The sequence below is a fragment of the Dreissena polymorpha genome, chromosome 3 (assembly GCF_020536995.1).
Source record: "Dreissena polymorpha isolate Duluth1 chromosome 3, UMN_Dpol_1.0, whole genome shotgun sequence".
Taxonomy (NCBI): domain Eukaryota; kingdom Metazoa; phylum Mollusca; class Bivalvia; order Myida; family Dreissenidae; genus Dreissena; species Dreissena polymorpha.
This window is the reverse complement of record NC_068357.1, coordinates 9,095,265-9,109,331: the sequence shown is the minus strand read 5'-3', so window position 1 is coordinate 9,109,331 and position 14,067 is coordinate 9,095,265. Positions and strand designations below refer to the sequence as shown.

At 35.1% G+C, this 14,067-nt stretch overlaps 2 protein-coding genes across 2 annotated transcripts; both read left to right on the top strand.

Moving 5' to 3' along the window:
- The first annotated feature begins 226 nt into the window (after positions 1-226).
- Positions 227-3,937, top strand: LOC127873525 (perlucin-like). Its single transcript, XM_052417411.1, has 4 exons — positions 227-513; positions 1,152-1,231; positions 1,772-1,862; positions 2,083-3,937. Exons 1-4 carry the CDS (start codon positions 459-461, stop codon positions 2,292-2,294), a joined length of 438 nt encoding a protein of 145 aa, XP_052273371.1. The 5' UTR covers positions 227-458; the 3' UTR covers positions 2,295-3,937.
- A 2,902-nt stretch (positions 3,938-6,839) lies between these two features.
- On the top strand, positions 6,840-13,462 carry LOC127873799 (neuropeptide FF receptor 1-like). The gene has a single exon (XM_052417793.1). It carries the CDS (start codon positions 7,916-7,918, stop codon positions 8,840-8,842), a length of 927 nt encoding a protein of 308 aa, XP_052273753.1. The 5' UTR covers positions 6,840-7,915; the 3' UTR covers positions 8,843-13,462.
- The last annotated feature ends 605 nt before the right edge of the window (positions 13,463-14,067 follow it).

The following is a 14,067-nucleotide window of genomic DNA, read 5'->3' as shown; positions in this document are numbered from 1 at the left end:
CGAATGTTTCGTAAAATATTTCGTAAAATAAAGTAAACACATACAAATTCAGTGTTCCTTATAGCGATAGCCAAACTTTCAACCCTTGATTAAACTAGATGCGATCAACCTTACATGTATACTGTGAATTCGGTCAGAGCCGTGATCATATATGATAATGTATGCAACCACTAATTTGAATTGTTTTGACATTCATATCGCTTTTTCATTTTAACCCAGTACTTGCTGCGAAATAAGGAATCAAGCGGTCTATGTAATTAGACCTGTATTAAATCGTATGTATGTCATCTGAGAAGTAATTGTTATGATCACGTATGTTCAAAGTGCAAGCCTGGGGATTGATAAGGCGGTTGTTTTAGGACAACTGATTACCTAATTAACGATTTCATTAAATAGGATTTTCGAACAATACGATAACAATTTAGTCCTTACAAATCAAGTGCTAATTTACGACAAGGATGAAAGGACTAATAGGGATATTTGCAGTTGTCGTAACATTGAGTGAAAGCTTGGGTAAGGATTATTTTCCTCATTAAACTACTTGAAGTTACCATTTGTCTTATATGTTTATATTTTCAAATAAGTAATACTTCAGCAGCAACAAAAAGCTATTTCCACAAAGAGTGGTACGGTGACGTATAGTTCCCTCAGGATTGTTATTGCCATGAGGTTTATATTTAACCCATTTATGTCTAGCGTCTAGAAAAAGGCCTTGCCAAACAGCGTAAACCCAGATGAGACGCCGCATGATGCGGCATCTCATCATGGTCTGCGCTGTTTGCTTAAAGGAATTTCTGTGAGAAATATTCTAAATATAGAAATAAGTATACTAGACATTCCTAAGTTTGGAAATAAATTAATCCAATTTAGAAGGATGGGAGAGTCCAATAGGCATAAATGGGTTAATCTTCTATTGTTGTCATGTTGCAATATAAAAGTTCGTGTCATTATATGACAACAGGTTGTAATTGTGTTATTCGTCTTAAAACTACACTCTACATTAACATGCACATATTTTACACTAAGCTAAGTATTCACGAAACTAAATGTGCGGGCTGTTTTCATCCAATGTGTGCATCACTTCTGTGTTCGTAAATCAGGTTTTGTTTGTATGTATTAACTTGAATAATATAAGAACTATTTCGCATAAGGTTGTCGATCCGGGTGGCTGAACCACGGCACGAGCTGCTACCACCTAAGTCATGACCAAGAAGCGTGGATCAATGCGGAGGTAATCCTATTGAAATTATTTGTGGGAGAAATAACTATGCTTAGAGCAATTGACCATATTTTGCAATAATCTGTAAAGTACTTCACAACTCAGACGCAATTTACAATATACTATCTTGTGTGATTCAGCTATAAGTGAATACCTGTTTAACATCGTAAGTAGAAAAGAATCTGAGAAATGCACGTCGACAGAAAAATAATTCGTATTAGTATGTGTTTATTTTCGATCCCGTATAAGCATACTAGACGGACTACTTTTTGGAAATAATGGCGTCATATAATGTATTGTACTGTTCCACTATACGCACGGTGATATACATATTTCAGAAAATAGAGGCGTATTAGTATACTACATAGACAGAATATCACTCTAGTCGAATTTAGAGTTTGAAATATAAGCATCGTGTATAGCGCTATTTTGAAGTACAATCGGGGCTATTCCTTCATCTCTTACTCCAGACTCAATTACCGGTGCACACGATTGACACATATTATTGGAACAGTTGACTGACATGATATTCTGTATTTCGTGCGTTTGCAGGCCCTATGCGAGCGGTTTGGCGGCTACCTTGCAGAGATCAATGACGTCATTGAAGACAAATTCCTCCAAGGATGGGTGAATAACATCAATAGTACGTGTTCAAATATACATGTAACGAGCGATATTTATATACTAGAATGTTAATGTATTTTAGGGACGTTAACAGTAGATTTAAGTAAATGCCTGGAGAAAGCATTACTATATGTAGACTGATTTAAATATTAAAGGGATTACTTTTTGAGCAAATATGTCCACTGCATATTAGATTCGTATATCATCATTAGCCTCACGACTAACGTTTGACATTTCAGAGCAGTACTGGATTGGCGGGACTGACCTTGAAAACGAGGGTGAGTGGCTGTGGGTACATTCCAGAACAATGCTGTCATCTTCTTACACCAACTGGCTGACGGGAGAGCCCAATAGTAGCGGAGGTAGCGACGAAAATTGCATTGATATGCGTCCGCACATGGCTGGCTGGAACGACGAAAAATGTTGGATTACGCTCAACTATATCTGCTGAAATGGCTGAGTAAGTAAAAGGCTTTGACCTTGCTCTCATACGATTTTTATTTTGTAACATTTTTTATTCAGCCCTTATGATCAAAATGACCCTGTCTATTTGTCAAAAAGGTTTGTGTGCATGTAAATTTTACGCCCGTCCATTCGTTTATTCCCGAAATGTGATCCTGCGATTGCTTAAGAAATCAATGAAGATTATTGAATGAAACTGTGTTCACTTAAACACGGTAGCCTGATTTGTATCAAGATATTTTCACCTAAAGATCAACGGTCAGGTCACTGCTACTTAAATTGCAGATAGACACAAAATAATTTGTGGTAAATCGAAACGAACATAGATATTATCATCAAACTGTGAAGACATAGTGAAAAGTGCGCATTAAGAGCAATGGGATGATGATGTACAAATTTGTATTATTGCATAAACTCTATCTATAATGCCCTCTGGCGGGGTGCAGAAACTTGGCAAAAGAAGGGCTTGAACGGGTAGAAATCGTGTATTAACAATGCGATTCACGTGCCGTTCAAGCCCTGTTATGTGTTTTTCATATCCATAATCTGGTCTACGCAGCAGTTACTTCCCTTCTCCAGCCTTCGACGACTTTCCAAGCATAAAAGGGGAACTGAATAAGCACCAGATTCCTCATGCATGCAGGGATATGACTATTTCAATCCACTTTTCAAGTTATACCATCTGCACTCTCTTGACAACAGCTTTATTGTATTGGCAACGTCATTGAAGTTATGATTATTTACTCAACACTTTCAAAAGACTAAGCTGTAAATGTAAGTGTTTATGTACCTTCAACGTTCCTGTTGTAAATTCCAAAATAGTTCCTTATTTCTTACTTTACGCGGCTGCATTTCAACTTTGCATTAATCTACTGTTTAAATACATTTTAGATCGAAAACTGCCTATCCGAAGGTAAAGCCTCGTCATTTCGGATGATGACCGATTGAGGCATATGTAAAACACAACCTTGAACTGTATTGAAATAATCGAATTATTTTGTCGATGTCGAATGAACAAAACATTGTTTTCAATGATTGTTTAAAATTATTTTGGTATGTGTGATTTGTTTATGCAATAATAGCGAAAATACACATTTTCTCGGACATGATCATCTGCGGCCGTTCCAAAATCCGGATTTTTCGAGCGCCCGCAGATGATCATGCCCTCGAAAACGTGTATTATCTCTTTATTGAGGAGATGTTTAGAGCGAATTCAAAAGTTCAAAATAACGGTCAAGTCTGTCTTGTCAACTCTTTGTTGGACTTACTTACGAGAAAAAAATTAATTTGATCAAAATTCAAACATGTACATGGTTTATACACATTTTAGTAACTCTTGAAAACAACATATGATCTGAAAATTATTTTTATATCTTTTTGTACAGTATTCCGGCACTTTCGGACATAAAAGCTCTTGTTGTACAATGCTCTCTTACATATGTCATTGCAGCTTGTAAAAGCTGTTTTGTTAAGACATTTTTAATGATCATATGTATTTATTTATCATTTTAGAGAACAGCCTGGTGTAGTTGGATAAAAAACGATCGATAGAGGACTTGACATGTGATTTTTCACATTTGATTGCGTTTTGATGTCACCTGACTCTTGTATAAATACAGTTCTTTCAGTTGATTTGTATGCAAACTAAATTCAAATTTAGTTAGAATGATACATAAATTGTAGTGAAAATGTATCAACGTAGAAACGTGTGTGAGACGTGACAGAGTAGTTTATTTATTAGACAGGATATAGGGGGACTTTACAAGCACCTGAGATATAGTTCAGTTCTTATCTGTGCAGTGTACAGTCTTTCTTGTTGCAAACAAAAACACAACACAGTCATTTGCACAATGTAAATACAAATTAAGTTTTTTAACAAGTAAAAATCTAAAAAAAAATGGTAACAAGTACAAATCTAAAAAAATTGTTGTTGTTTTCCAATTACAAAACGGCGTTCGTTGATCACAATACGAACATTATTTGTGTACATAAGATGTGACATATATGTAATTCCATATACTGTATTGTTAAAATTGGTTTTTAATTGAGTTAGGAAACACTTCTTCGGGTTTAGTGTCTAAAGCCGTGGTCTTCACCGTGTTACGTCGAACTTATGTCGATAATTTTCGTCCGAAAAATGCGTTTGAACTTCGTCTTTTATGGGTCTTTTCTGCGATCGCAAGGCCGCCGCAGCCTAGCAAACTGAGATTAGCTCAAGCGCTTAAGTTGATGCGTCTAGCGCCGAAAGTACATCATGCCTGGACCTGAATTCGCAAAAGTGTATTTGCAGACGACTTACCTAGCCTTAGCGGGTACTGTTGGACATGCGTTGGTAGCATGTGGATCGTACGTCTGAAACCGACAACGCACGACCATTCCATGGAGTGTTTGGTAGACCCACGTTAACTATGCATTGAGCACGTTTTCTTGTGATTTAAATGCATATTCATTAAAGCATAAAATGTAAATAATGATTTGGTTTTTACGAAAATATGTCGTACACAGCGCGAATATGCTATTTAGATAGCGATTTGTTGGTGTGTTCGATTGCTCTATACACTGGAAGTTAGCCACTAATTGGCCAGATTTTCGATCGAGGGCGCTGGTACGGCATTCTGTTGACTAAGTAATCTTAACACCCATACAGAACCCAAATTACCGAATATTTTGTAAAATATTTCGAAAGATAAAGTTTAAACATACACATTCAATGTTCCTTATAGCATTAGCCAAAATTTCTACGCTAGATGTGGTCTGGTAACATACATTTAAGGAGATACAAAATGCTTTGTTTTTGTGTGGCAATATATTTCATGTGAATTTTCCGCCACGATATCCGCAAATTTAAGAGCTATAGCGAGATTGGCTTCGGGAAGCTCATGAGAATTTAATCATGTTTCCGTTTCTAATATACATTTTCTTATGATTAACCGTGTTAGTTTTAAGTTATATTTTGCAGCAATGTATGTATAAATATTGTATATATTAATAAATAAATTTATATGCATACATAAATCAATACATAAATGTATATATTTATATACATGTGTATTTATATATTCATAATCCGGAACACCCGTTAGTATCATGAGTTCAAAAACAGTATGTGTTATCGGTGAACAAAACACTCTTTAAGAAAACTTAAAGGCCCAAACAGTTTCAAGGACAATCATGGAAATACGTGAAGTCATGGACTTGTATTCATTCAAATTTTTATTTAAATATATAAATCCAGCCGCAAATTTGCAAAACTTAAATTTGACACGCATTTTAAGTCAATAAAGCAATAAATGATTTTCCAGACCTAGCAAAAAAGAACACTGCCACAATTGTTGGGTCTTGATCCACTAAAGTCGACTTGACCTCAAGTATTAGTTCTTGATCTGCTCAAGTGGATTTTCCTGAACAAACGCCCTGTGTACGCGATTGTGTCTGTTTAACCACATATTGACAGGTTAGTAGACCCATATATTGTTCACATTAAATCGAAATGTCATTTATTTTTTGTAAGATATTTTAAACATCTGGCATTTCAATCGTATTGTACTTTTAAAGCATTTGTTCACAGGCTCTAATAACACATGATATAGTTTGCTATAAAAAGCAACGCGATTATACACACATATGATAAGTCAATCATAAAAAAGGGTAAAATTGTGTGTGCATGAATAAAAGGCTTATTATGTAAAGAGGTGTTAAGTCAAAGAGTTATTCACATTTCATACATATTTCGTTCGTTGAAGTCAAGTGTTTATTTGCGTGCAAAAAGCGAATTGTTTAGAAATAGTATGGGTCCAAACATATTGACGGAAAGCGAAAACACAGCTATACGATGTCCGGTACCTAGGTCTAGTTTTACTTTCGATGCGTCCTTGTGGTGAAAGGATATGAGCTTGCTTTGTATTGTTGTTTTTCACAGAACCCCATTACTGTAAGTGTGACGGTTGCAAGATCATGTGAATTAAAATCACATGACTATGAAAGTCAGAATAACAATGATAGGTCAATGATTTTGTAAGTAACACAAGATGACTAACCCAACCAAACTTAAGCGTCCGATCTTCAAAATGAAAAGGTATTTTTGGATGTGACCAATGACCGAACAAAAATACAAAATTGCATATAGATTGGTTTAACAATATTAATTTTTTTTATGAAATCTCAAAGACAAAACCAACGAGACAAGTCTATGGAATAAATGATTTAGAGGACCGATACAATAAATGCATTCGAGAAATCATTTGAAAGCAATCCTGTAAACATCCTGCTGCCACGTTACGATAGTCGCAAAACCACTACAATTGTGCTCTTCAAATATTAAACGTGAATCAAAATCGTGATGTTTTTCCTTCCTTTTTGATCGTATAAAGATCACGATATTTCGTTGTGCACACAGGTGGTTGACTTCTCTGGAAAAACATTATTTCACAATCATGTTTTGTTCTCATTCAAAATGATGTTTAGCCAGTTAATATCATAGCCACACGCTTACTACCCGTGGTTGTGCATTGGCAATTCATTTAAATTTAAATTATAATCAATTCAATATTTTGATAAAATAGCAAACAAATTAAATGCAATCTTGTTATGTAATACTATTTCGTAAACAATGTCGGTTGTTATAATCTTACGAGTATTTAAGTAATATTCAAAAACATTTGCAACAATCATTTCAAACTTGAAAGGAAATTAACGATCGATGAGTGTGAATCTTTGGATGCGCCTGATGGGTGACAGATTAGTTCGAGTATGGCGGAAGTATATTTACAAACTCCGGAAACGAATAATCAGATAAGTTTTTCCTTAAGCTATAGCTAAGTTGGAGAGGCATTTTAATGGGATATGGTACTTAAAGCGAGAGATATTTTGCGAATTTGTTAACTGTGTTTCTATCTACTAGTATCGCCTGTAACGAGTAATCAAATACGAATTAGATATTTATTATAATTAAATAGGGTTGTATGTCAAAACACAGCTACTGAAATAGTGTGACATATCATTATTGAGAAATAACTTCCGGAGAATTATTGCGATGGAGTTTCTATTAAGTGAAGTGACGATTAACACCTGAATACGGGCGCAGACCCCAGTATGAACTGGTTTGTCGGTAAACTATGAGGAAAAAATGACTCGCGTTTTAATTGTTCTTGCGGTGAATATCTAAGATTGCTTATAAGTGAGATTTGCTTCGAATGATCAAAGTTATCATATACGAATAAGAAATGTATTATAATTGAAAAGGTTTGTCTGAAAAGCGAAACACAATTTTTAAAAATGGGTGAGCGACCATGAGGAATGTATCTCGGAAAATAAAGTCTATGCAGTTACTGTTGAGTGAAGTGACGGTTATCACATGTATAAAGACACACACCGCATGACTAACTGATTTACATGTAAACTTAGATTAAAAAAAACAAATATTTTTCTGGTATCTTTTCTTGTGAATTTTTGTGATAACTTTTAGGGGACATTTATCTCCGTTGTTCAAAACTGTTAAATAGTAAAAAATGTACGGCAAAGTTGGATCAATATATTCCTACGAAGCGAACAAAACGTTGGAAGAACTGAACGACGACCTATTCCGGTTACACTATCCCTACCCTGGTGTTCATGATTCTGGGAATGGTGGTCGGCATCATCGGGAACGGATTGGTGATCATCGTTTACAAGACGCGTTTCCGGCGTTCAAACCACCGCTACTTCATTCTATTTGTGGCGGTCGCCGATTTCCTTGCATGCGCAATAGGCATGCCCTTTCTAATCGCCAGTCTGAGGTTGCCATATTTGATGTCGTCATCTGCTGCGTGCAAAATCGTGCGATGCTTCCATTATTTCGTTAACAACAGCTCTGGACTGTTGCTCGTTGTGATTGCAATTGAGCGTTTTCGCAAAATTGTGCATCCGTTTAAAAAACAGCTGTCCGTCAGACAAACTCTATTTTTGTGCTACGCGGTGTTCTTCATCAGCATTGCCATGGCCGTTCCAGCGCCAATTGTTTACAAAGCCGTTGTCGTGGAAACCGGCGTAGCAAACATCACGGGTCTTCAGTGCTACGTCGACGACCGTTACCACAACTGGTTCGAGATCTACCAAGCAATACTGATGGTAGAAGCATTGCTTTCGATTGCCATCATAGCGGTCCTGTACTCATTCATCGTTCGCAAACTATGCACCAATGACCAATTTATGCAAGCAATCAAAAGCATGAACTCTGCGTCGTCGGGTTCGAATAGAAGCGGGAATTCAAGGGACGATTATTCTCAAGACAACTACGGAGAGACGGAATCACCGCAGCCATCCGAGATATGCCGTCAAGAGTTCATTCAAAACAGCGATGGTAATGAAAATGGACTACCATCTTCCCCCCTCAAAAGTTTGAACCATTTAACAGGCTCGGCTGAAACGGTCTCTATAGGTTCCAAACACAGCGGGAGACAAACATTACTGGAGAAAGTCCGTCGATATAGCAAATGCTTCAAAAGAGCACGGAGAGGTACGGTCAGCAGCCACGCGCAGTACATCCGATGTAACCCTTAATCGATTAAACCAACCAAAGAAATCAAACACAATAACACCAACAAGATCTATTGCCATTGAAAACTTGTTGAAGAAGAAGGCCATGCCATCGGAATCGCAGAAAAACAGGACGTACAAAAATTCGAGGACGACAGTCAGGGTAACCGTGATGCTTTTAACGGTGTCAATCGCATTTGCGTTGTCTTTCATCCCACATCTTGCTTTAATGATAGTCACCAGCCATGACACGAAGTTTCTGGGCTCGTTAAACGAGGCGAATTATTTGATGTACCAGTTCTTTCTGAGAATATTCATCCTAAATAATATCATCAATCCATTTATTTACTGGCTTTGTGAAACAAAATTTCGTAAAGAATCCCGCTGCGTGCTGAAATCGATACTTTGCTGCTGCTGCAAATGAAACTATGCAATTGTGTGCTTTTTATATTGTGTTGGAATTTTACTTTATACTTACTGTGTATTTAAACATCCACGAACCGTTTCAACATTGTGTTTAATAATGATCTGATATTCTTGTATGTTTACATTTAAAAAGAACGTGGTTTATCCTGCCCTTTACAAATGACTGATGTTGACATCGAAACGGACAAGTAAATCTTGAACGTGTTTAGTGCAAATGTATGTGTTTTGAACGTTTAAATTTATACGATATAATTATATTTAATGTGTATTCTGAATACATCGATCATTTATCATAAAAGTCTGATAAACATATATCCTCATTATGAATACTGAAAACATTTATGAGACAGAGAATTTTCAAATTTACCTACTTGCGATTAGAAAAAGTTTTTTAACAAAGATTCGAAGAAAGCAATATCCTGCTTCTATAGTGCTTCTTCAAGTTGTTTGTTCCTCATTTATACAAGGATTTCAAACAGCTTGGCATAACAGATAACATATGTGTGACAGTGTGTTAAAAACAACCACAAACAGATAGCTCCCACTTAGATAAGGGTTATAGTCAAGTTCAAAAATGTATATTGAACTTTAATATCAAATAGAGCTTGTTCGAGCTATATTCTCTTCATGTATTAAGGGACTTTAAAAAATATTGTTACAAATATTATCCTATATCCCACAAAAACAGATACCTGTCTTCAAGGTCAAGGTCTTATATCAATGTTAAGATGTCTATCTTTTAGGACTATTTATGTTTCCTTAGGTTCGAAACTTTTTATGAATTAAATATTTTCGGAATAAATCGCCACTCATAATTATTGGTCTAAAATGTGCCACCAAGGTATATGAGAATGAAGGTAGTAAATATAATTGTATTGTACAAGTAGCGTTTTATCCCATCTCTAATGTCTCCATGCAGTGACGAATATTAAAACAACCTAGCACCAATGTAAACCTAATCTTTGTGGTTACATAGCATAATCCGATGGTTATATTCATACAAAGGTTAAACTGCCAAGTCAAAGATCAGATGATAGCATATGAATCTCCAAAATACTACAAGTAGTTAGAATTTCGTAATAACTTGACACCGGTGCTAAACTATATCAGGTCAGGTATTGAGCACAATACCTCGATAGCTGCATGTAAGGGCGAAAAAATACGCTGAAGTCCAATGTTAAAGTCAACTCGTGTTGATTATTTAGCATCTCATTCTTATGGATGCCGAAAAAGCTTTTTAAACTTTACTTCAGATTATTATAAATACAATAAGTTGAACGTTTCCACTGCTAATAAACTAATTAATAAGATATTGTTATCGTCAAAATTTAATGTCAAGTGAAAAAATGCTTATTTCTTCTTTGATGCACCTCTGTTTGAATTGCTAGCTCATACTACTGTCTTTTATGCCGTTTATATAGCTAAGTAGAACACTTGTATGCTAAATCCGATCTGAATATGTCAATATATAAAACAAACTCATGTTTGCTCATTCGATAAATTAAAGTCAGTGCTGAAATCAAAGGGGTTGGTTGGTTGGTAATGGATAAACATTGTCATCTGTATAAAACCTGTTTTCGTTAGTTCAAACCAAACAAGGGTCATTGTCGATTCTTATATATAATTTGGTTAGAATTTGCTTTCCAGTAAATCCTTATGCTAATCTATATCCAATTAAAGTGCGGTCAGATGGGACACAAAATGAAGTCTTACTTGTTAAAAATGTACGGTCAAAACTAGGACAATAAAAGAAGTATTTATATTTGTCTGTAAACGCGTTAGTATGTTGTTTTTTCTCATGAGATGAGACAGAAACTATGATGTCATTATCCAAAGCATTTACGATATGTAGTACTCAAGGGCATTGGTCAAAATCAGAATGACATTTAAACAGTATTATAGCAAAATGTCAATTCTGCAAATAAACTAAAATTAAAAGGTCAATAACTAAAGTACCCATAATCCGTTATGGCCTAAATGGTATAATCAATCGTATTGTATTTATTTTTGTCATAGTTTAAAATGTTATGGCTATAGTCATGTACACTTTGGTCATGTCTCTTTAACAATACGCCAAAATGTTGACTCTATGGATGGCAAATACATTTCGAGTGCACCATTTTTACATGTTAGATGATTGACAAAATAACCAATACATAATGTGAAGAAATTCTCAGGTAACGAGGTTTTTTTTTCTCCGGAAAATAAAATGCAAAACATGTTTAACAAATTATCCATAGGATGTGGAAGCAAAGACCCTAGTAGCCGGCGGCCTTACATTCAATGTTGCCTTCAATTTGTAGAATGTATATTGTTCGAATAATTCACATGCTTTAAGATTGGTATTTGACGGTTAAGTTTTATCTCACACCTTAATACATGCACAATGTGGTACATGCATATATTTATACATATTGTATTGCATTACTATGATTAATGTGAGATATTTAAAACACAACTAAACTTATAATGTATTATTGAGCCTCGACCTGTGAAAAGGGAGTTTAATGCATGTGCGTAAAGTGTCGTCCCAGGTCATCCTGTGCAGTCCGCACAGGCTAATTAGAGAAGACACTTTCAGCTTTTATGATATATATAGTTAAACGAAAGTCTTTTCATAGCAAAAATCCAGTTTAGGCGGAAAGTATCGTACTTGATGAGTCTGTGCGGACTGCACAGGCTAATCTGGGACCACACTCTATGCACATGAATTAAGCTCCCTTTTCACAGAGCACGGCCCATTATGTATATAAATTAACAGTTTCACCAAGATTGGTATCCTTGTTAAGTTATTGCTAATTGATAATTTATCAAATTTCCGTGCACATTTTCGTACAGAATATCAGAACATATAAGTATTTAAAAAAAATCTAGCTCGATTCCTCATATGTACGGAATGAACTTTATAGAGATCTATTCTTACCGAAATGACACCGATAAAAAACCCAGCCCATATGTCGGTTTCGATCAAATGAAGTCATAGAGGATCTTTGATTTTATCAATGAAGCCGACGGACGTTAAAAGCCAATTCGATTTTTATCAATGAAACTTGTGTCAATCGCTAATTGTTGACAACATGTAGATGAATGTGTTGGAGTTGGTGTTGGTAGTAGTGTTTGATATAAGAATAATGTCATGTGCCGGATTTAACAGAATTCTGCATTTTAAGGGACCTTTTCACAGATTTTGGCAGATATTGAAGTTTATCATAAAATGCTTTATATTGATAAATGTAAACATTGGATCTAGAAAGCTCCAGTAAAAAACACAAATAAAATTAAAGAAAGAAAAAAGTAACCCTCATTTGGGCTCGAACCACTAACCCTTGGAGTAAAAGTATCATACTTAGATCAATCGGCCATCCGTGCTCATACAATGAATGATGTATTTTATACTTTATCTAAGCAATCCTCGTTGTGTCACAAAATATAACGCAAACAACATGAATCTTCATATTATTCAATCGTTTTGGGTTGCAACGCTTTACAATTTTCAGGTTTTTAAATCGTCAAAAGATGCATACATCTTGCATGAGAAAACAGTAATACTGAACATTTACCATGCTCTGAAATATCTATTATATGTACTGAACCATTATTCAGATATTATTAATAAAATGGTGTGTTTGTCATTTCCGACCTAGAATGAAAACTGTTTTAACACTTAAGACTTTTATTGTAAAAATGACTTAACATTACCTTTTAAAATTGATAATTAATGTTTTATCCCTGTGTTTGTGTGTCACCACTGACCATTTTATAGATCGTCTGACCATAGACGATATATGACTTTGTAAGAAATAGTGCTTTTTTCGCGTTCAGTATTTTATGGTTAATTTCTTATGGACAATTTTAAGGTGAGGTCAGTGGGGGCAATCAACATTTAATTTTGTAATATAGTCTTAAACTGTACTGTGCCTTATGTGACTTAGTCTCATAACTCAAAGCTGTTTTAACTGATGTTTTAACTTACGTCCAGATTTAAGTAGAGACTATATAATTTTATGGTATTTGGAAGAGAGGTAACTCCGTAGTTCATGTTACATTTTTTCTGTAATTTAAATTCGTATGTTAGCTCTCTTTCATTTCAATAATGCCCTAGTCTCCTATAACTCGATACTTTCGAGTGGCAGCATTTTATAATAATGCTGATGTTTTATTGTATGTTGTGATTATACATACATGTATGCTGAGACTTTAATAAACTAATAAACCTAATTATTTAATTTTATTAAAATTAGTGAGATTAGTTCCGACGAATAATTTATCTAGATCCCCCGAGTTTGTCATATCATTCCCAAGACTAACTTACTCATTCCAACGAGTAAGTTATCTCGTTCCTACGACTAATTAAGTCCGGAAGGATCGAGATAGTGTGCTACTATTTCTCTTTTTTTTTTGCAAATCGGTGCCAATTTTAAGATACACATTTTTATATATTGCTTACAAATTTAAATTGACAAGAAAATAACAAGAAATACAAAAATATATATATATTAAAAATAATATTTCAATCGAATGTCATTTCGTTGCGTGTTATGACACCAGGGATTTGAAACAAACAATGGTCGTAACCAATCAGGAAGTGTGGATAGACGGCGGGGATGTTAAACTAGCATTGCTCGTTATCGGTCAAATCTCTGAGCAGAAGTAGTTTCTATGCCTTATTGAAACGGTTGTCCTTTGCCGACACGAAATAACACAATCGGTAGTAATTAGCAATCTTATCAGCGTGAACTGGTCCTATAGCGGAAATCAATAAAGTCACAATAAAACATTCGATGTGAAGTGCTATTTAAATAGACGTTGTGATTTGAACGTAT